Genomic DNA, 22,764 nt, shown 5'->3' with positions numbered 1-22,764 from the left:
AGACAGACACACACACACACACACACACACACACACACACACACGCACACACTATAACTTGTGTACATACCCACATATACTGTAAATATAGGTGCAAGATAATTCTGGTAAGATTTGTTTATTCAGTGCAACAACAAAAAAAGAAAACAAAAAGATATTGGCATAACAAGAGACGAAGCCTTCAAGGCTCCCGTCAGAAATCGACAAACAGTAACACAAACTCAATCACTCCGTCATACATAGTATACAAAACACACACTCATACGCACATAGACAGACGGACACACACACCTTTACAAACAAACACATACACACACACAAACATACACACAAACTCATGCACACACACACACCCACAAACACATACACACACACACACTCTCTGTCTCTTACACACACACACACACACACGCGAGTACACAAACACAAACAGTAACAATAACACATGTGCACAAAATGAACACACACACACACACACACACACACCGCGCGAGAGAGAAAGATTACAGGGAGGCATGACGTCATAATGCATTAACTGACGTCAAACACCTATGGATAAAGCTCGCATAAGAAGATTACGTCTCGGTCAAAAGTGTTTGACGTCAATTAATGCATCATGACGTCATCCATAGACTCGGAAATGTTAAAGTTTCTATCACACACACACACACACACGCACGCACAGACAGACAAAAGTTAGCATCGCATAGGCTACACTTACGTGAGCCAAAAACTGACACGCAATTACAAAATGTGTAAACAAACAAACAAAAAGTTTGAGAAGTGAAAGCACAAGCATGATATAGCTTCATTCTCAGTCATTCCTGACTATATTTATATATATAGACAAAACAAAACAGACAAAATTAATTATCACAGCCTAAACGCTCATAATCCTTAAGTTTCATTGCCACTTCAATCAAATCAATGTGTTATTACTTTGCTGACAATTGCACAATTTAATTATAATAATATAATAAAACATTCTTTTATAGCGCCGTTCACCGCCAAGTGGCAGTCTCATGGCGCTTTACATTAGACATTAAAATTTAACATTTTACATATAAAAAGTTTTCTCGTTTAAGAATACAATGCAAGAGGTATTAAATTAATACAGCTAGCACACTAAACTAAGGCAGTTTCTACACATTTGTCTTTCAAGGATGAAATAAACATGCAGTTTTTAACAAAGAAGTAATCAACATATGTTACAAACAGGTAATTGAAGGTGCACAAACTTATACATGCACTCATCAATCAAATGAACTACCAAATGTCATGAATGTAAATCTGATACCAACATCGTCTTTTCACTTAAAATTGTCACATAAATATAGTGAGTGGACTGGATCAGTGCTTAGAAACAGCTAGGCCATTCCTAAAATAAATTGTCTTCTTTGCAATCATGCATTTCAATTCAGGATTATACGTTTCACTACTTAATAAATATGATCAACAAAACCAAAAGTACATTTAAGCATTCGCTAATATACCCTCAATTTTTGATTGACATTTTTCAGTGTTAATTTTCAATAAATGCCTCCATGTTGTTGCAATTCATGTTTTTCTCCCAAAAAGCAAAACAAATACAGCATTTCTAAAACAAGAGAACAAGAATGTTTTCACTCACATGTTTTGTATTTTATCAAAAACATTTTTGATTAAAAAAAATACTACTAGTTGTTAAGAGTTGCACATAACACCCTGAAAAATAATACCTGAACACACACATCCACACACACACACACACACACACACACACATCCACACACACTAACACAAACATTCTGCTGTTGTTTTGATGTGTACTTCAATGAAAACACTGTCTTTGTTCTCTCCCCTTGCATATGCTTTCTTTGGTCTGCCCATCTGTTCACAGGGAGGAGAAGAAGAAGAGTTGACATGGAAGCAAACTTGCATGTATCTGATCTCTTTGTATCTCTTTTGTTAAGCGTCTGCCACAGACGGTACCAATTAAGGCACACATGACACATGCACCCACACCCAGGGCCATCCACACACACACACAAACACAAACATTCTGCTGTTGTTTTGTGTACTTCAATGAAAATACTTTCTTTGTTCTATCCCCTGGCATCTGCTTTCTTTGGTCTGCCCATCTGTTCACATGGAGGCAAACTTGTCTCTGATTTCTTTGTATCTCCCTAGTTCAGCGTCTGACACAGAAGGGACCAAGGTGCGGAGAGCTTGGTCAAAATCCGTCTTTCCAACAACTATGGTTGACTGGTCTGTCTCTTTGCCTGCATAGAAACAGTTGATGAGAAATTATACATAATTTCCAAGTCAAATATAAAATAATCCCTGATGAATGGTGAATGAATCATAAATGATTTGAAATGCAAATATAAAATATCTACTATATTCAACACTCAAATAGACACTGGCTCACCAATAACCAAGTCTTTTTATTGCTGAAAACAGACGGGCGCAGTGGCGTGGTAGTAAGACGTCGGTCTCCTAATCGGGAGGTCGTGAGTTCGAATCCCGGTCGCTGCCGCCTGGTGGGTTAAGAGTGGAGATTTTTTCGATCTCCCAGGTCAACTTTTGTGCAGACCAGCTAGTGACTTAACCCCCGTCATGTGTACACGCAAGCACAAGACCAAGTGCGCACGGAAAAGATCCTGTAATTCATGTCAGAGTTCGGTGGGTTATGGAAACACGAAAATACCCAGCATGCCTACCCAACGAAAGCGAAGTGAAGCTGACTATGCTCTCAGAGTATAGTGTGGGGAACCCAAATGGTCAAACGAGCTCACACGTCACCAGAATTTCTGGAACGCTGAAGAAGAACTGCTGAAAACAATGATCATATTCGTTGCACGTGATCAGTGTGATTTCGGACACCTCACTCCTTAAGGGATGTTCACATGGCAGACTTGCAACCAACTTTCCACCAACTTCACTTGGTTTGAAGTCGCTCAGGAGTCGCTCAAACCAAGTCAGCAAAGAGTCTGCCTCGTGATCGGTCCCAACAATTACTCCCCATTTATTGCAATTTGGCAACAACTTGAAAACTCAATGGGCGGTTCTGGTGAGGTTATGCCCCCTCTTCCTTTTGGCTGGTAACTGGCGCCACCTCGCGGCAAGATCACACGAGAAAGAAAAAAACAACTTGCATTGGTCCCAAATAGCATATCGGTTTGGTAACAGTTCGTGTGTAAGTCGTGCATTTTATACGGTAAACAGACTGGTCGGTTCTGGTGAGGTTATGCCCCTTCTTTCTTTCGGCTGGTAACTGGCGCCACCTCGCGGCAAGATCACAGGAGTTGTCTCGCGTTATCACCCCAGAAGCGCTCATTGAGTGCTGCTGGACTCCACAGCAATGTACAAGCGACTTGGAGCAGACTTTTATAATTGCGCTTCCTGATTGGTTGGCTCCAGGTGAAAAATAACAAATGCCCGAATGTGTAAGTCAGCTGAGAATTGTTGCTTAAAACTAGTCATAGCATTAGCACTGTTCTCATGGGCAGCAATTTTCAACCAACTTGGTACTGACAAAAATCTCTGGAATTTTGGTTGTAAGTCTGCCATGTGAACAGCACTTCATTTGATACAGCAAGCAGACTTCATTTAGGGCCCTGGGTTCAATAATGTACGTGAAGCTATTGCTCTTAAAGTATTGGGTACAAAAAAAAAACTGAAAGAGGGTGGGTGGGAAATGGGGGAGGAGTACCTGCTTCGAGCAGCTGAATTTTGGCTCTGACAGCGCTGAGCATGGCGTCAGCACACAGAGCATAGAAGTCGGCGCCGGTCATGTTCATGGGACATTGCTCCACCACATCCTTCAGACTGCAGTCCTTGTCCAAACGGAACCTGTAAAAATGCAATTTAACCTACATATGTGAGAGAGACACCCGTAAGATAATAATCGTTCAAATCACACGTGTGTATCTATATATATATACGACTTGTGTGTGTGTGTGTGTGTGTGTGTGTGTGTGTGTGTGTGTGTGTGTGTGTGTGTGTGTGTGTGTGTGTGTGTGTGTGTGTGTGTGTGCGCGCGCACGGTGTGTGTGTGTGTGTGTGGGCAACACCTGTGGATTGTAGAGTTCTGCTTTTTTTGTGATGTGGTCTGGCGGCTTTGGTGTGTCTGTATGTTCGGGCCTTCCTTTGAGAAGCCATAACAGTTATCATAGGGCTTAGAAATAAGCTCTAAAATTCTCAATCCCGTTTGAGTGGACTTCGCCTTCAAAGGTGATTGTGGTGTTTCGGCACTCGGTTACATTAGGCGTCGTCGACAGGGATGGGACTCGACATGAAATGTTCAGGCCACTGAATCATTTTCGTGCTGTTCCCATTCCACCAACCTTGGAGGGACCTAAGCCTGGCGGGTCCATGCTTCGGAACTTTGGGGACAAAGTTCATTCAAAGGGGGTCGAGTGTGACAGGGAGACTACCGTCGCCCTTCACAGCAGAGTCTGCAGAGTTGTTCGCCTTAGAAGTTGTGGGCTTTCCTTGCATGTACCCGTAAGTTGTCCTCACTGTAAAAGTGCAAAGGTCGAATCTATTTATCGAAAAATCCACTGTCATCTATATATATATACGACTAGTGTCTGTCTGTCTGTCTGTCTGTCTGTCTGTCTGTTCGCGATGCACGGCCAAAGTTCTCGGTGGATCTTTTTCAAATTTGGACACCGTATTCAGCTACACCCCGGACACAACCTCATCGATGAGATATTTCAACACGTGCTCTCAGCGCGCAGCGCTGTGCGCGCTGAACCGATTTTTTGTTTTTTTGTTTTTTTGTTGTCGGGATCCACTACCAGTAACTCTTCCTTATCTTCTCCAGTGTTTTCAGCCGCGATTATCTCCCTTCCTCCGTGTGGCGTCAATCCATATTCCCGTTACTACGTTACTATTTTTAGAAGGTCACTGCACATTACTATTTTTAGAAGGTCTCCAGTGTTTTGCGCGTTTATCTCCTTTCCTTCGTGCGCCGGCAAAGCCGGCGTACACCCGGGTCCCAGGCGCAGCCTGGTATTCGGCTCTACTTCTTCCCGGCGAAGCCGGTACCCGGCGAAGCGGGTAATCATCTAGTCTATATATAGACTGGTAAGAGTTACTGGGAATGGATCTGGGAAGAAGCCGGTACCCGGCGAAGCGGGTAATCATCTTGTCTATATATATAGATAGATATATACGGCTTCTGTGTGTGTGTGTGTGTGTGTGTGTGTGTGTGTGTGTGTGGAGGCAACACCTGTGGATTGTAGAGTTCTGTTTGTGATGGGGTCTGGCGGCTTTTGTCTGTCTGTATGTTCTGGCCTTTGAGAAGCCATAACAGTTAATATAGGGCTTAGAAATAAGCCCAGTCTAAAATTCTCAATCCCGTTTGTGAGGACTTCGCCTTCAAAGGTGTTCGCGATGCACGGCCAAAGTTCTCGATGGATCTGCTTCAAATTTGGTGGGCATATTCAGGTAGACCCAGGACACAACCTGGTCGATGAGAATTTTCAACACGTGCTCTCAGCGCGCAGCGCTGAACCGATTTTGGTTTTTCTGTTCATCTTCCCAGATCCATTCCCAGTAACTCTTCCTTATCTTCTCCAGTGTTTTGTGTTTATCTCCCTTCCTTCGTGTGGCGTCAATCCATATTCCCGTTACTATTTTTAGAAGGTCACTGTCCACAACGCTTTCATCCCGGCGAAGCCGGATATTCCCGTTACTATTTTTAGAAGGTCACTGTCCACAACGCTTTGATCCTGGCGAAGCCGGGTATTCCTCTACTTCTTCACGGCGAAGCCGGGTATCATTCGGCTCTACTTCTTCCCGGCGAAGCGGGTATTCATTCTAGTTCTCTATGTATCCATGGAACATTTGATTTCCCTTCCTTGACCCATTAGACGTCAGAGGCAGACTAAAACTCATATTAAAATTTAAAGATATAATATTGAAGGCGCCATTTTGGAAAGTTTTCTGACGATTTGGTCCTTAAAAAGTTCAAGGGACATTCGCTGTACTGTATTTAAGAAATACCTGCATTGACTTGCAGAGACTACAAATGAGTGTATCTTTGTGTGCGTTCTATCAAAAACAAATCAAAGAATCGAATTCTAACTAAAATTCATCCAAACATGAATGTTATTTGGATTTCTGACCAAAATATGACATTTGAATCAAATACAGACAATCACTGTTCACCTCGCATGCTAGCGCGGCCGGGGAGAACTATGGCTGTCTCGATCTGTGTAAAATGTCATATTTTCGTCAAAATTACAAATAACGGATAATGGCAGTGAGAATTGACATTTTCTGAAAAATAACTCTGTCAGGGTTTTACGGGCTGTGGAAGTGTTGTATTCCTTGAAGGCAAGGCGAAATGTAAACTCAGCAGACGGGCGCAGTGGCTTGGTGGTAAGATGTCGGCCTCCTAATCGGGAGGTCGTGAGTTCGAATCCCGGTCGCTGCCGCCTGGTGGGTTAAGAGTGGAGATTTTTCCGATCTCCCAGGTCAACTTATGTGCAGACTTGCTAGTGACTTAACCCCCTTCGTGAATACACGCAAGCACAAGACCAATTGCGCACGAAAAAGATCCTGTAATCCATGTCAGAGTTCGGTGGGTTATAGAAACACGAAAATACCCAGCATGCCTCCCCTGAAATCGGCGTATGCTGCCTGAATGGCGGGGTAAAAACGGTCATACATGTAAAAATCCACTCGTGCTAAAACATGAGTGAACATGGGAGTTTCAGCTCATGAACAAAGAAGAAGAAGAAGAAGAAGAAGAAGAAGTAAACTCAGCGATAGCTTCACTGTCTTCATAGTAGCTCACTTTTTCACTGTGACGTTCCATTGTTTGACTTTCAAGGGATAATATCTAAGGAAACCTCATTTTATTACCTTAATCTTGTTCAATTTACATGCAAACAGAATTAGAGGAAAAGAACTCTTTTTTGTCTAAACAAGTACCGTATTTGACGGATTACAAGACGCACCGTTTTATAAGCCGCACCCCCGACTTTTAACAAAAAAATTGGGACGAGCCACGTATAGGCCGCGTCACTATATTAGCCGCCATCGAAAAAAATATAATCAGATCGTGTCAATCAATCAAAACAACCAGGCAAACGAAAGTACGGTATTTGGCGAAATCGGCTCCGAGAATAAACAAGTGAAACAAAGAAGAAAAGTGAAAAAGTTTGAAGAAAAATATCACACACACAATTTGTAACCAACACACACATGTAGTCCCGCCCGGAATAAGCTTTTTTGGGATGATTTACGACTTTTGCGCACATTTCGAGCAGACGAAAACACAACATGGCGGCTCTCGCTCCTCCAACTATCGCGAGACACAAAAAAACGAAATCTCGTGCGCGCGAGATCCTGATACATCCGGTGTTTCTCTGTACGCTATCTTGTCACGACGACTTGTTGACAAACGAAGATTCGCGAAAGAAAGAGAAAAGCGCCGAGTCTTGAGTAGAGAGCTAATAAAGTACCGGTAATCGCTAATCGAGCGAAATGAAAATCCGCGGCGACTTCCATTAGGTGAATGCTATTCAAGTTTAGGTAACGTTTTAGCCGCATCTTTTTATAAGCCGCAATGCGATTTTTTTTTTTAAAAAGTCGCGGCTTGTAGTCCGTCAAATACGGTACTGATATAACAAATAATAACCCCAACACTTTTTCTTTTTAAATTGATCAATGATAAAACTTACTTTCGAGTGAGGGCTGTCAGAATGTTTAGTTGTGACTCTCGATCTGTTGAAACACCAAGGTAGAGTAGTTTGTCAAATCTGAAAAAAATCAGATACAGGTAAAACAATCATCCTCTACAAAGAATAGGTAAAACAATCATCCTCTACAAAGAATAGGTCAAACAATCATCATTTACAAAGTGCATACAATAATGTCCACCACTGTAATGATATTCATGAACATTTTCACAATTGACTGTAAGCTCTGACAGGCATCTATTTAAAAAAAAAAATCAGTGCTCTAAGCTTAGATTTGTGACTTTCTCACTCAACCAGATCCCAGAAAGCCAGCTGTGTCAAAAACACGGTCGCTGAACCATCCTCACAGAAAATATCACAGGACACATAAATAAATAATGTAGTCTTTCTTCTTCATACGGACATGCACAATAACTTTCTCAGGATAAAAGTCAATGCTTCTCATTGTATTCAGTGCAAGGATACTGGTTCTGCATTTAACTCTCACTTACTATTGTCGATGTTAACATAGCTTACTCCCCTTTACTTGGTCTTATCCCACCGCTGTCTCGGTGTGCCCTCAAGGAAATAAAACCGCAACATAGCCTACATCACTGGTGAATGCTAACTTTACTTCAAGACTTTACCTTCCAGGCCTGAGAAGAGCTGGATCCAGCAGATCGGGCCGATTGGTGGCGCCGATGATGAACACATCATGTGACTTGTGAAGGCCATCCAGCTCAGCCAGTAGCTGGGACACCACCCTGAAACAAATTGACATAGTCATGATGAAATGAAGAGATCGGCATCAAATTTCTTTGTTTATTCGTTGGTTTAATTAATAGAGTACTGTAACATATGATCAAATATCTTAATATATGTAAGTGTAAGTTTTTTGTTTTTTTTTCATTCAAGGATATGTCAGGCTTTAATAAAAACATAATTTCAAAGGTCTGTGTCGAGACGGATTTTGGGGAAAAAAGGAAATCTTTGATTGAAGATTGTGAAACCTGCCTACTGCAAACTTTGGGCTGAGTAAGTGAAGAAGTAACGGGAGAGAGAGCTAGATCGAGAGCAACATAATCCATGAAGAGCGCTTGTGCACATCCATACTAATGAAATAGGAGAAAAACACAAACTTGCTTGTACTCATTTAACACATATAACGCCAGGAAAATGTTTGCTCTGTTCATACAGTGGAACCCCCCCCCCCCCCTTTTAAGACCCCCAAATGTAAGACTTCCCCATTTCTAAGACCTTGATTATTTTTTTTTTATTGTCATAACATCTGTAAATGTACCCCCATTTTAAGACTCCCACCCTTTTTAAGATCTGATTTTCTCAGATTTTTGAAGGCGTTAAAAGGGGTGTTCCACTGTATATTGAGGAGAGAATGAAACTCTGATCTCCCGAGGAAGAAAAAAAAAAGACTGACCTGTCCATAACACCCCCTGAGTCTCCGCTCCGGCCTCTGTTGGGTGCCAGGGAGTCCAGCTCGTCAAAGAAAATCACACACGGCGAAGCACTGCGAGCTCTCTTGAACACTGGAAAAAAAATAGAATACTTTGAAAATTAGCACTGGACTTGAACCAGTTTCAACCTTCTTATATATGCAGATGTAAAGAACATCCACATGAAGAAAGGCTGAGACAACACACAGAGATAACGATCAGAAGTATAAAGACCTATTCCAGCAAACCCAAACAGACAGACAGACAGACAGGGACATACTGACACTCACACACACATGCACACGTCTTCTCTCTCTCTCTCTCTTTTTCTCTATCTTTCTGTGTCTGTCTCTCTCTCATTCTCTCTCTCTCTCTCCCTCTCTCTGTCTGTCTGTCTCTCACATTCTCTCTCTCTCTCCTTCTTTCTCTATCTGTCTCTCTTTCTCTATCTGTCTCTCACTCTCCATCTCTCTCTCTTTCTCTCTGTCTGTCTCTCACTCTCCATCTCTCTCTCTTTCTCTCTGTCTTTCTCATTCTCTCTCCCGCTGTCTGTCTGTCTGTCACTCTCTCTCCCTCGTTATCTTTCTCTCTCCATCTGTCTCTCTCTCTATCTGTCTCTCTCTCCTTCTGTCTCTCAGTCTCTCTCACTCTCTCACACTCTCTCTCTCACTCTCTCTCACACTCTCTCTCACTCTCTCTTACACACTCACTCTCTCTCTCTCTCTCTCTTTCTCTCTCTCTCTCTCTCTTTCTCTCCCTCTCTCTCTCTCTTACACACTCTATGTCTGTCTGTCTGTCTGTCTCTCTTTCTCTCTCTCTCTCTCTCTCTTGCTCTCTCTGTCTGTCTCTCGTACTCACCTTCTCTGACGTTGGCCTCACTCTGTCCCACATACATGTTGATCAGCTCTGGTCCCTTCACACTGTGTCAACAGAAAAACCCATACTTGGTAAGAAAATACACACAGAAAAACTCCAATAATTCTGACTGCATGCAAGCATCTCCAGATTCCATTGTTCACAATCTTGATAAACAGAGCCATTTTGAGGGATTTACTGACTTTAATCTGAAATCATCAACAGGTCAAACAATATTGTTCATATTTTGACAATTTTGTTTTTTCACAAGCGCAAGAGAGTTTTTGACTTACACTGAGTGAACATTGTCTTCACGCTAGCGACAATACAGTGGAACCCCCCTTTTAAGACCCCCAATTTAAGACTTCCTCCTTGTTAAGACTCTCCTTTCTCAGATGTTCTGTTCATAGCTTCTGTAAAGTTACCCTCTATTGTAAGATTCCCTCCCTTTCAAGACGTGATTTTTGTCAGATTTTTGAAGGTGGTAAAAGAGGGGTTCCACAGTACGAGTTTGACAAATTGCTAGCACGCACATTAATCCTTGACTAAGCAAGAGTCAACAAGCAAAAGAAAGTGACCTGAGAAAATTGAGAGAGCATTCCGTGGCCACAGCTTTGGCCAGCAGTGTTTTCCCTGTGCCCGGTGGTCCATACAGCAGCACACCTGAAACCAATACACCACCATAACAAACTGCACAGCTTACATTCTTACATGGACTTTGACAATACGGTGGAGCCCCCCTTTTAAGACCTCCACAAATCTGAGAAATGCAGGTCTAAAGCCCGTCCTTAATTGAGCCCGTAGTCGACTACACGAAGCTTCGCAAAGTCCTAATACCAAAAACCCGCAGCTACGGCGTGGTACTTTGACCCCAACATCGCTTGTCAAGTTTTGACATACGAAGCTTCGCCGCAGCTCGCAACGAAGTTGGTTTTTTTGTAAGAAGAGTGCTTTTCGATTCAAGATGGACGACGAAATCAGACTCAATACCATAGTGAAGAATGCATTTATCGACTTTGGTTGACCCAAAGTACAAGAACTAACCTCCTACCTGTATTATTTCTTACTGCGATGCATTGACATGTCGATTGAAACTCGAAATCCCAGCGCTCACGCCAACTGGTCCCGGCCGTGCTCAGTCAACGAAATAGAACACATACAATTAACTTACGTCATCATCAAGTACGTAAAGTACAATTTGTGACGTAAAGTACTCAGAAAGAAGCACACCACGCGCTGGTCGAGACTACGCGCATTTGAGACGCCAAGACATGAAAAGATAACTCTCTTTTCCGCCATAGTGCCTTCCCTTGGACTGCGACGAAGTCTAGTTCCGGTAGCTTCGCGAAGTGAGCTACGCGTAGTCGACTTCGTCCAATTAAGGACAGGCTTTACAAAGGAGCGTCTTAAAATGGGAGTACATTTACAGAGGTTATGAACAAAAAATATGAACAAGCAAGGTCTTGAAAAGGGGGGAGGTCTTAAAAAAGATTTTATTTTTGGGTAGCGTGACTCAAGCTTCCAACATTTTGTTTTCTGTTTGCTGAGAACATGTGCTTTGCCTAAAAATACTGACCAATCAAATTCATGTCACTATGCTTATAGCCACGCCCAAACAAGTGCAGCAACAGTTTGACACTGGAGCGCTGTCCACGCTTTTTTTTAAACGCACGAAATGCACGGGATTTGAGAGGAGTTTTGCGCTTGGCATTTTCCAAATAAGGATATCCTACTATGAGTACTACGCTGGAATACTACAATGAATTTTCAAACGGCTACACTGGCTTCATCTTTCCTGATCGAAAGGGGGTGTATTGTTGATATTTGTAGATAATAGACTCTGCATTTTAATGGTCAAATGGCGATTTCGGTATGAAAATGTAGACAAGGACCTTTAATGGTCAAATGGCGATTTCGGTATAAAAATGTAGACAAGGACCTTTAATGGTCAAATGGCGATGTCGGTATAAAAATGTAGACAAGGACCTTTAAATTGGGGGGTCTTGACAGGGAGGCTCCACTGTATGAGCTTTGTCTGCTGTTCAGTTGCAAATAAATTAATCAACAAAATTAAAATTTTGAAATACAGAAATATGGCTTTCTGTTCAATAATAACGCTAAATTCTTTTGTTTTGCATGAAATAATGTTTATGGATATGCATATGATTCAGCCACATAAGCCGTTACCAACTGAACTATCTTCTCATCCATGCCTTGCTAAACTGACCTGACCGACGTAGCCCTGCGGCCAGAAGTTCCGGGTGTTGCAGGGGCAGCTGAATGGTATCCAGGATGTCCATCTTGACGTTGGCAAGGCCACCCACATCCTCCCACGTTACACTGGGAATCTAAGAAATTAAGTGACACATATTGTTCTTGAAAATAAAGAATCAAAATACAAGAAAGATTAGTTGTACATGTCATCTATGTGTGAGAATGACCTTACCTTGGGAGCACCAATGGCATCAGAGTGTGTGGTCAAAGTCACACTGCTCCACCACACCTGACTCTATCAACAGGTGAATACATGTCACCTGTGTGTGAGAATGACCTTACCTTGGGAGCACCAATGGCATCAGAGTGTGTGGTCAAAGTCACACTGCTCCACCACACCTGACTCTATCAACAGGTGAATACATGTCACCTGTGTGTGAGAATGACCTTACCTTGGGAGCACCAATGGCATCAGAGTGTGTGGTCAAAGTCACACTGCTCCACCACACCTGACTCTATCAACAGGTGAATACATGTCACCTGTGTGTGAGAATGACCTTACCTTGGGAGCACCAATGGCGTCAGAGCTAGTGTGTGGACTGCATGACGTCCAGGGCATGGTCAAAGTCACACTACTCCACTACACCTGACTATCAACAGGTGTGTGACCTTACCTTGGGAGCACCGATGGCGTCAGAGTGCGTGGACTGCATGACGTCTAGGGCGTGGTCAAAGTCACACTGCTCCAGCACCACACCGGCCAGGGCCAGGTCCTCCTCGTCCTCCACATTCAGACCCTTCCCTCCAACGTCGCTGATCACAACAAAGGCATTGTCAACACCAGGTTGTGCTATTCTATTGATTGAAATGTCTAAGTAATGTCTAGGTCATCCTCCACACTCAGACCCTAGGCTTCCCTCCCACGTTGCTGGTCACAACAAAGGAATAGACGATTTTTGGAAATAACTCTATAAATGAGTTCAAAAAGAGTGAGTACCCTTGCATTTTCGCAGACAAACATTGCCATGTGCTTCTTCTACATGTGGTTGAGACACATCCTCTTGCTAGTGACTCAACCAGGTGTACAGGATGCACATGGCAATGTTTGTCTCCGCAAATGCAAGGGCACTCACTCTTTCACAACCCATACAAACCCGGTAGAGTTATTTCCGGAATGTGTCTATTAAGTTGAAAAACACAAGAATTTTGTCCTCGCCAGGACAAGGACAGCACTTACAAAACTAAATCCAAGTTTAGCCTATGGAGGCTTCTTTAGGACTAACAAACATACAGATAAGACAGAGGGAAACAACAAAGCAAAAGCAGCATGAAATGAAAAAGGTATCAAAACAAAATGGAGAAGAAAAAAAGAGAAGCTTAATTGTCAAACAGCAGGTTTTGCTATTTTATCCTTTTTACTCCCGTGGCATGTAAAGTAACTCTGTCAATGTCCACTGTTCTTAAAACAGGAGGTACACATTAGCACAAATCTCTTGTCCATTTTGTAGACAATCTTATCCTGGAAGTTAATCCCACCTACAGATTGTACTTTTTAAAGACGGTACTTATCAACACACATTCATTGAAGAACCTTACCAGATATAAAGACGGTACCTATCAACACACATTCATTGAAGAACCTTACCAGATATAAAGACGGTACCTATCAACACACATTCATTGAAGAACCTTACCAGATATAAAGATGGTACCTATCAACACACATTCATTGAAGAACCTTACCAGATATAAAGACGCTACCTATCAACACACATTCATTGAAGAACCTTACCAGATATAAAGACGGTACCTATCAACACATATTCATTGAAGAAACTTACCAGATCTTCAGGGCTTTGGAGTAAGCTTCTCTCTTGGCTCTCTGCACCAGTGCTATGAGGTCACCAAGAACAAACCCCTGTGCGAAAAAAAAGAAGAAAATCATGGAGAAAAGCATCAAGCGGGAGACTCAACAAGAGCCTTGCCATTCATGTTTTAACTCAGAAAAAATATCTTGACGCCTAACTAATGCTACCACATGCTTTTTGTCCTGTCCTTTAAATTACTATCGAAATCTATCAAGAATTGATAGGCGCTGGGATTGGAACCCGGAACCTTCCACACAGAAGACTGACATCTTAACCACTAGGCCGTAGCTTCCATCTGAGAATATTGGCCAATGTTACTCACAGCAGTCCTCTGTGCAGTGTGGCTGATGGAAATGTCAGCGGACACGTTCTCGCTCTCCAGCAAGCCCTGCAGGATGTCCCCCCGCTCCAGCTCACTAGGGGACTGAATCACACACACAACAACAACATTACAGTGGAACCCCCCTTTTAAAACAACATTACAGTGGAACCCCCCTTTTAAAACAACATTACAGTGGAACCCCCTTTTAAAACAACATTACAGTGGAACCCCCCTTTTAAAACAAAACAAAAGTAAGCCGTTCTCCCTTTTAAGACCTTGTTTTCTCAGATTGTCCATTCATAACCTGTGAAAATGTACCCCCATTTTAAGACTCCCTTCTTATTAAGACCTGACTTTCTCAGCACGCTGCCTTCAGTTGCAGCTCAGTTGAAGTGATGTTGCCAGTGGAATCTCAAACTAATCACATGTAAATAAGTGCAAGAAATTATTGTTTATCAATTTACACACACACACACACACACACACACGCACACACCTATGGAGACAGGGTCTCTCCCTGCACACAAAAAAACAACAACAACAAAACAAACTACTAACTGAATAAAAAAAATGGCTATGCACTATCACAAACCATTAAAAGATGGGTAACGCACACAAATGCGGGTCTACACCCAAACCTGTGAAAGTACAAACAATCCTGAACATCAGCCTGAATGACAATCTTCATCTCACCTCCACCTTGAGTTCATGCAGGAAACACTGGTGCATGTCATCAGACAAATTGTGCGGGTTGTGAGTGGTTGCTATGACAACCACAGGGTACAGTTTCTGCTGAGAGGTCAGCTCGGTGATGTTGCGATAAAAACTGCTGATGACACGCGGATCTGCAGACACAATAAAAATCCGATTTCAAAGACATTAATAATAACAATAATAACGAATAGAAGCTAGATCTATAGAAACAACAGACAGACTTGAGAGAAATTCTAAAAACTGATGATGAAAAGAATATGTATTTGTGAGCTTTGATCTCATTTACATAATACACTCACATGTGGATGTATGGTATTGTAGTTATGACATGGGTGGTCTCTCTCATGTATGTAAGATAAAGTCATATACTACAACTGTACCAATAATTTCTGGAAAAAAGTGTTAACTAAATATCATTTTGTAGACTATGTAAGTATCATGGATACAATAACTCATAACTCATGTACACTACATTGGGTGTGCACGTTAAAGATCCCACGATTGACAAAAGGGTCTTTCCTGGCAAAATTGCTTAGGCACAGTTAATAATTGTCTACCTATACCCGTGTGACTTGGAATAATAGGCCGTGAAAGGTAAATATGCGCCGATATGGCTGCAATCTACTGGCGGTATAAAATTTCATCTCACACGGCATCACTGCAGAGCGCCTAGAACTGTACCCACGGAATATGCGCGATATAAGACTCATTGATTGATTGATTGATAAATGCTTTCCACATTTAGAATTACACAAACTCATTTGCACAAAATAACCCAAACGACCCCACACCCTTTTTCACCAACGACAATCCTGTGTTGTCTGCTTACCTTCTCTGTTTCCGTCTTTCTCTTTGCCGATCACCTCAATGTTCTTCAGTAGCAAAATGCAGGGGGCATACACAGCAGCTGGACATCAAAACAAAGAGAAACAGATAAGAAAGGTGAAGCACATATATATTCATCTTTTAACTCACTCTACTTTAAAAACATCATTTAATTTTGACATAGCATCTTCTTCTTCTTCAGCGTTCCAGAATTTTCTGGTTACGTGTGAGCTCGTTTGCCCATTTGGTTTCCCCAAACTATACTCTGAGAGCATAGTCAGCTTCACTCCGCTTTCGTTGAGTAGGCATGCTGGGTATTTTCGTGTTTCTATAACCCACCAAACTCCAACATGGATTACAGGATCTTTTCCGTGCGCACTTGGTCTTGTGCTTGCGTGTACACACGGATGGGGTTAAGTCACTAGCAGGTCTGCACATAAGTTGACCCGGGAGATCGGAAAAATCTCCACTCTTAACCCACCAGGCGGCAGCGACTGGGATTTGAACTCACGACCTCCCGATTAGGAGGCCGATGTCTTACCACCACGCCACTGCGCCCGTCACATAGCATCTAAACCACATGCTGGAGCATAATTAAGGCACTGAACTAAATACATCCGTAAAGCATACCTTGAGTTTACCATTCATTTGCTTTGATTTATTTTTACATCAAAGTTGTCTTACTATTGAGAGTGACAGAGCAATCAAATTACCAACCACTCATTTGTTTTAATGCGCACGCACACTCCAAAAACATTTATTTCACAACAGTACCTGCCAGAAAGGTGTTTTTTAGCCTGGCCTCCACAGAGCCAGCTGAATCTCCACACAGGTCATGGCAATTTACCTGGTGAAAACAGACAAAGACAGTTAGTTAAGTACATGTACTTCAAGATCAGAACGGATATATATGTGCAGCCACAATAAAATGACGTGCTCAAAATCCTGGCTCATTAGCATGGAACAAAAATTCTCCCTCCCTCTTCATATCTAGCAATTAAATTTTACCGATACTTTAACACAAAATCCAAAAACAGATAGACTGCTAACCTTCTAACATTCAGAACAAAAAAACCAAGAATTGTTGGTTATTGGGACATTTAATTATTGACAAAACAAAAGGTTACATTTACAGTATGGTCTTATGTAGACAGACAGAAAAACACTTATGATACAAATGATGAACTTATCAATATTATTAATGGTTAGTTTACCCGTTTCTGACATCTGACTGTCTTCACACCAAGTTGTGATGAAAATATACATGACCCAACTGCCCCATATCATTAATAAAACAACTAAAATACACAAACAAACAGACTGCCAACGTTCCAAAATTCAGATTAAAAAAAACCAAGAAAGGTATGTTATTGAAACAAGCTTTTGACACTGAAGGCATTTCCTCTCTACGTCATTAATCATTACCTCCCTTGTGTCTTCCGAGCCAGCTTCTGGATAATTTTTCAGAGAAGTTTCTTTTCTGTATTATAAATGTTATCTGTCTGTCTGCTTAAAAGACTGTTGGGTCAGAGATCAGTGAACATTATGTCTTGTTTGGTTATAAATATAACGTTCCAATAACATACCTTTTTGTTTTATTGATAAAACAATGAAGTGCTGTTTTCTCTCACCTGCTGGACGTGCAGGTACAACCGTCGGGCGACCGTCTCCACGACGGTCGACTTTCCAGTGCCCTCTGACCCGGTCAGCAGAATGGACGGCATCAGCTCCAGATTGTGAACACCATCCACCCTGCAATACACAAGACAAAATACAACAGTGTAGGGGACCCGGTAGCTCAGTTGCTAGAGCACTGGACTTGTGATCCACGGGCCACAGGTTCGAATCCAGGCCGGGACGGACACGGGTCAACTTTAAGTGCAGACTCAGAGACAGTATCCATGATCCACTCCCGCGTCGCCATTGTGGCACGTAAAAATAACCTTGGTCATTCTGCCATAAATGCAGGTGGATGATTTCACCTAAAAACGCATACAACTAGGTATCTCATTTAAAGTCGGGGTAACCCCAGGAACATGCCCCTAATAGTTTCCCCGTGAGGGCGTAAACAACATTTATCTAGAGGGTGGTGGTTGGCACAGAAAGGAACATCTATAACATTAACCCCAGAAATATCAAGCAACTCACTTGAATTTGATGTGTGGCAGCACCAGTGTCTCCAGCCTAGTGATCAAATGGTCCAATCCAGGGCACGTCACCCCCTGTCCATAGGTGGCGTTGTGAGGCGACAGGTACTTGTCTGCTCCCAAGGGCACATAACTGTGGGTCGAACCTCGCTGAAAGTGACCCAAGTCAGAAAAAAGTCGTTTAAATGGATGAATTACATTGAAAGATCATTGTAACTGTGGGACGAACCTCGCTGAAAGTAACACAAGTCAGAAGTAGTTTAAAGGATGAATTACACTGACAGATATTTTCTTTGAACAGAAAAATAGACAATGTATACATGTACACACAAAGTGACACAAGTCAGAAAAAAGTAGTTTAAAAAGATGAATTACATTGAAAGATAATTTTTTTGAACAGAAAACTAAAAAAAAAAAATTGTATCTCAAAGATCTAATGACTGATGGCAAATGATAAGGAACAGCCTGTGAAAAAAATCAGCATAAGACTCAGCATAAGACTCAGCATAAGACTCAGCATAAGACTCAGCATAAGACTCAGCATAAGACAGGGGCAATGGCCTAGTGGATAAGACAGGGGCAATGGCCTAGTGGATAAGACAGGGGCAATGGCCTAGTGGATAAGACAGGGGCAATGGCCTAGTGGATAAGACAGGGGCAATGGCCTAGTGGATAAGACAGGGGCAATGACCTAGTGGATAAGACAGGGGCAATGGCCTAGTGGATAAGACAGGGGCAATGGCCTAGTGGATAAGACAGGGGCAATGGCCTAGTGGATAAGACAGGGGCAATGACCTAGTGGATAAGACAGGGGCAATGACCTAGTGGATAAGACAGGGGCAATGGCCTAGTGGATAAGACAGGGGCAATGGCCTAGTGGATAAGACAGGGGCAATGGCCTAGTGGATAAGACAGGGGCAATGGCCTAGTGGATAAGACAGGGGCAATGGCCTAGTGGATAAGACAGGGGCACTGACCTTGTGGATAAGACAGGGGCAATGGCCTAGTGGATAAGACAGGGGCAATGGCCTAGTGGATAAGACAGGGGCAATGACCTAGTGGATAAGACAGGGGCAATGACCTAGTGGATAAGACAGGGGCAATGGCCTAGTGGATAAGACAGGGGCAATGGCCTAGTGGATAAGACAGGGGCAATGGCCTAGTGGATAAGACAGGGGCAATGGCCTAGTGGATAAGACTCCGGCCTCCCATGCGGAAAGTTGAGTGTTTGAATCCCGGCCGCGCTGGGTGGATTAATTATGGGCAGAGATTTTTCCGATCTCCAAGGTCAACTTATGTGAAGACCTGCCAGTGCCTTATCCCCCTTCGTGTGTACACGCAAGCACAAGACCAAGTGCGAACGAAAATATCCTCTAATCCATGCCAGAGTTTGGAGAGAAACGTGGAAACATCAAACATGCATCCCCTGAAATCGGCATATGGCTGCCTAAATGGCAGGGTAAAAACGTTCATACACATAAAATCCCGCTTGAGCAAAAAACACAAGTGTATGTGGGAGTTTCAGCCCATGAACAAAGAAGAAGAAAAAGAATCAGCACTGATGGTTATATTAACTTCTGTAAAGTGATTTTCAACGTGGTTTGATCCATTTTACCTCAGAAACTCTTGTGTAGTTGACGTGGACATAGTATGGGTAAACATCAGGCTGTCTGGGGGCCATGTATACCACTTGAAAAAACATCACAGGTTTCCGGTGTCCTGTGTCGGACTTGGCATCCTGCCAGAAGTCGGGGTCATCTGAAGAAAACAATTAATAAATTAAAAACCCAAAAACTAATAGACTGTAAACGTTCCAACATTCAGATTAAAATACAAGGTATTTCATTGGAACGTTTATTTTGTTACAAAAAACACACGTTAAGTTCCTTAACTTGAGTTAAACATTCCAATAAAATAACAAATTAATAGGGCGGGGATGTAGCTCAGTCAGTAGCGCGCTGGATTTGTATCCAGTTGGCCGCTGTCAGCGTGAGTTCGTCCCCACGTTCGGTGAGAGATTTATTTCTCAGAGTCAACTTTGTGTGCAGACTCTCCTCGGTGTCCGAACACCCCCGTGTGTACACGCAAGCACAAGACCAAGTGCGCACGAAAAAGATCCTGTAATCCATGTCAGAGTTCGGTGGGTTATAGAAACACGAAAATACCCAGCATGCTTCCTCCGAAAACGGCGTATGGCTGCCTAAATGGCGGGGTAAAAAACGGTCATACACGTAAAATTCCACTCGTGCAAAAAACACGAGTGTACGTGGGAGTTTCAGCCCACGAACGCAGAAGAAGAAGAAGACAAATTAATAAATTCACTAAGGAGGGAGTCTTAAAATGGGGGTAAATTTACAGAGGTTATACAGAGAAAATGTGAACAAGCAAGGTCATACAAGGTCATGCAAGGGGAGAGGTCTTAAAAGTGGGCTCTACTGTAGCTTGAGATGCAAAGCAATATGGGATACAGTGGAACCCCCTTTTAAGACTCCCTCCCTTTTAAGACCCCCCCCCCCCCCCCCTTTTTTGAAGACTTTACTTTCTCAAATTTTCCGTTCATAACCTCTGTAAATTTACCCCCATATTAAACATTTTAAGACCCCCTCCTTTCTGAGACCTGATTTTCTCAGTATATAGGTCTTACAAGGGGGGTTCCACTGTACTTAAGGGGTCTGACCTGAACTGCGCATGGCAAAGAGATCGCCCACACTGAGAATCCTGGAGACACTGAAGTGTTTCTTCAAGGCCTCTGTGTAGCTGCACTTGGGACTGTAGCAGGGTGAGTTGACGATCTTGACGTGCATCTCCGTGGCAAAGCTAATGCTGGTGCACAGCGAGCGAGACTGACTGCCTGACCGCTGATCTCCTGCGGCGTCTATCTCATCCACTCCCGATTTGGATTTCTGGGATCAAAAATCCATATAATTATGGGTCCGGGACGTAATTCAGTCCATACTGCTCTGGCCTTAAAATCAGTGGGTTCAAAATCAGGTCACAGCAAGGAATTAATTTAACAGAATTTGGAACCTTTTTTTGAAATTAGTCAAAAGTCAGACTGTTTTACCTATAAACTTGCCACTTTGTAAACTGGTCATGCATAAGCTGAAAACATGATACACCAAATATGAAGTAATTCGGCTAACAGATACATGTAGAAGTTGGTACCATTTTTGAGGATTGCAATTTTTGGGGGTCACCCTGTCAGAAAACTTCCTGTATGTCAAAACTATAGGACAGTCAACTAGACAGAGGTCAGGTCAATGCGTCAGATGGAACAAATTTGCGTCAATGACCGAAGACTGAAGCCTGTCAACAACGATGATCCAGTGACTGCTACTTAAACACATTAAACAGAAATGCACAAGACACCCCACCTCAGCCCTGAGAACAGGCGCCATGTTGATGGGCGGGCCTGCCTGCAGGTTGAAGAGAAGGATGGAGGAGATGAAGACATTGCTGGTGAGGCTCAGCTGTTTGGACAGACACTTCACCCGCACAAACTTCTCCTTCACTGGCTGACCGGCTGCATCTGACACACAAGAAAAGAAAAGTTATAATGATAATAATAGTAATTTGAACAAAAAGGGCTCATTCTATGGTTTTGCCTTCAACCTCAGTCAGTGCTCTCTCTCCAACCTCAGTACTCTAATGTTGCATGGATGGCAGTGACAAACATGTTATATTGCTTTTCTTATATCAGTTTCTATGTTAGTTTTATTCCTTAAAAAAAAATCAATAATTAACTTTCAATAATAAAAGTTCCAATTACCTACCATTCTTGTTATGGAACGTTAGCACTGTAGCAGTCTATCTGTTAACTTTCAATAATAAAAGTTTCAATGACCTACCATTCTTGTTATGGAACGTTAGCACTGTAGCGGTCTATCTGTTTTGGGATTCTTAAAAATCAATCACCTGTTTTACTAGTAGCTGTCCTTGCCAGTGCGACAAGGTCAGGGGAACTGCTGTCCAGTCGCTCCACCAGTGAAATCTTCAGGAGGCTTCCGTCAAAGAGTCCATGGTGCAGCATCATCCTGCGAGGGATGCCGATAATGGTGTTGAGGTCAACATCATCCACGCAGCTGAGAATGCTACGCCAGTTTCTCTCCTGCTGTATGACACATGCGTTGAAGATGACCGTGTCAACAGGACTCATACTGATCTCCCTTTGAAAGGTTCCGTCTCCACTAGAATCCACAGACAGGGAGCGGCAGAAGTCTGACACATACAGCTCGCCGGCCACGTACTTGTCGAGGTTGGATGCCGTCAGGTGGCCATGATCTGCCGACGGCAAACGAGTCGTTTCCTCCTCGAAGCAGATGATTATTTCCGTGTTTGAGGACATCAGCCCCAGCAAAAATGGAGCGCATGCAATGGCTCTGATTTTGTAGTACCAAGACATGTGGAAGTCTTTGTCTTCCAAAAACATGTCAGGGAAGGGCGAGAGAAGAGTATCATTCTGCACTACCAAGATGTCGTGCATGCATATCGTCAGCAACAATCCCCTGCTGAATTTTTCCCTTTGGAGCCAGTCATAGGCATCTGGATCTGACACGCTGAAGACAGCTTTGGTTATAGGGTATACTTGTAGCGCTCGTATGAAGACTTCGGTGCATTCCTTTAGGTTGTAATGGGTCAGAAATTGGGAGGTGCAGAACAGTGTTATCTCTTTTTCCCAACTATCCGAATCGT

General features: G+C 42.8%; 1 protein-coding gene across 1 annotated transcript; it reads right to left on the bottom strand.

Moving 5' to 3' along the window:
• Positions 1-135: 135 nt before the first annotated feature.
• LOC138952289 (peroxisomal ATPase PEX6-like) lies at positions 136-22,698 on the bottom strand. The gene is made up of 20 exons (XM_070323922.1): positions 21,988-22,698; positions 21,447-21,601; positions 20,750-20,975; positions 19,688-19,830; positions 18,074-18,222; positions 17,557-17,677; positions 16,700-16,772; positions 15,930-16,007; positions 15,080-15,231; positions 14,387-14,488; positions 14,038-14,114; positions 12,871-13,009; positions 12,210-12,330; positions 10,561-10,645; positions 9,986-10,047; positions 9,112-9,220; positions 8,324-8,440; positions 7,680-7,757; positions 3,695-3,834; positions 136-2,261 (listed from the first exon to the last, which is right to left on the bottom strand). Exons 1-20 carry the CDS (start codon positions 22,553-22,555, stop codon positions 2,125-2,127), a joined length of 2,832 nt encoding a protein of 943 aa, XP_070180023.1. The 5' UTR covers positions 22,556-22,698; the 3' UTR covers positions 136-2,124.
• Between the last annotated feature and the right edge of the window lie 66 nt (positions 22,699-22,764).

The sequence above is a fragment of the Littorina saxatilis genome, linkage group LG17, assembly GCF_037325665.1.
Source record: "Littorina saxatilis isolate snail1 linkage group LG17, US_GU_Lsax_2.0, whole genome shotgun sequence".
NCBI lineage: Eukaryota > Metazoa > Mollusca > Gastropoda > Littorinimorpha > Littorinidae > Littorina > Littorina saxatilis.
Note: the sequence above shows the minus strand (reverse complement) of the source record. Positions and strands in the feature narration are given on the sequence as shown.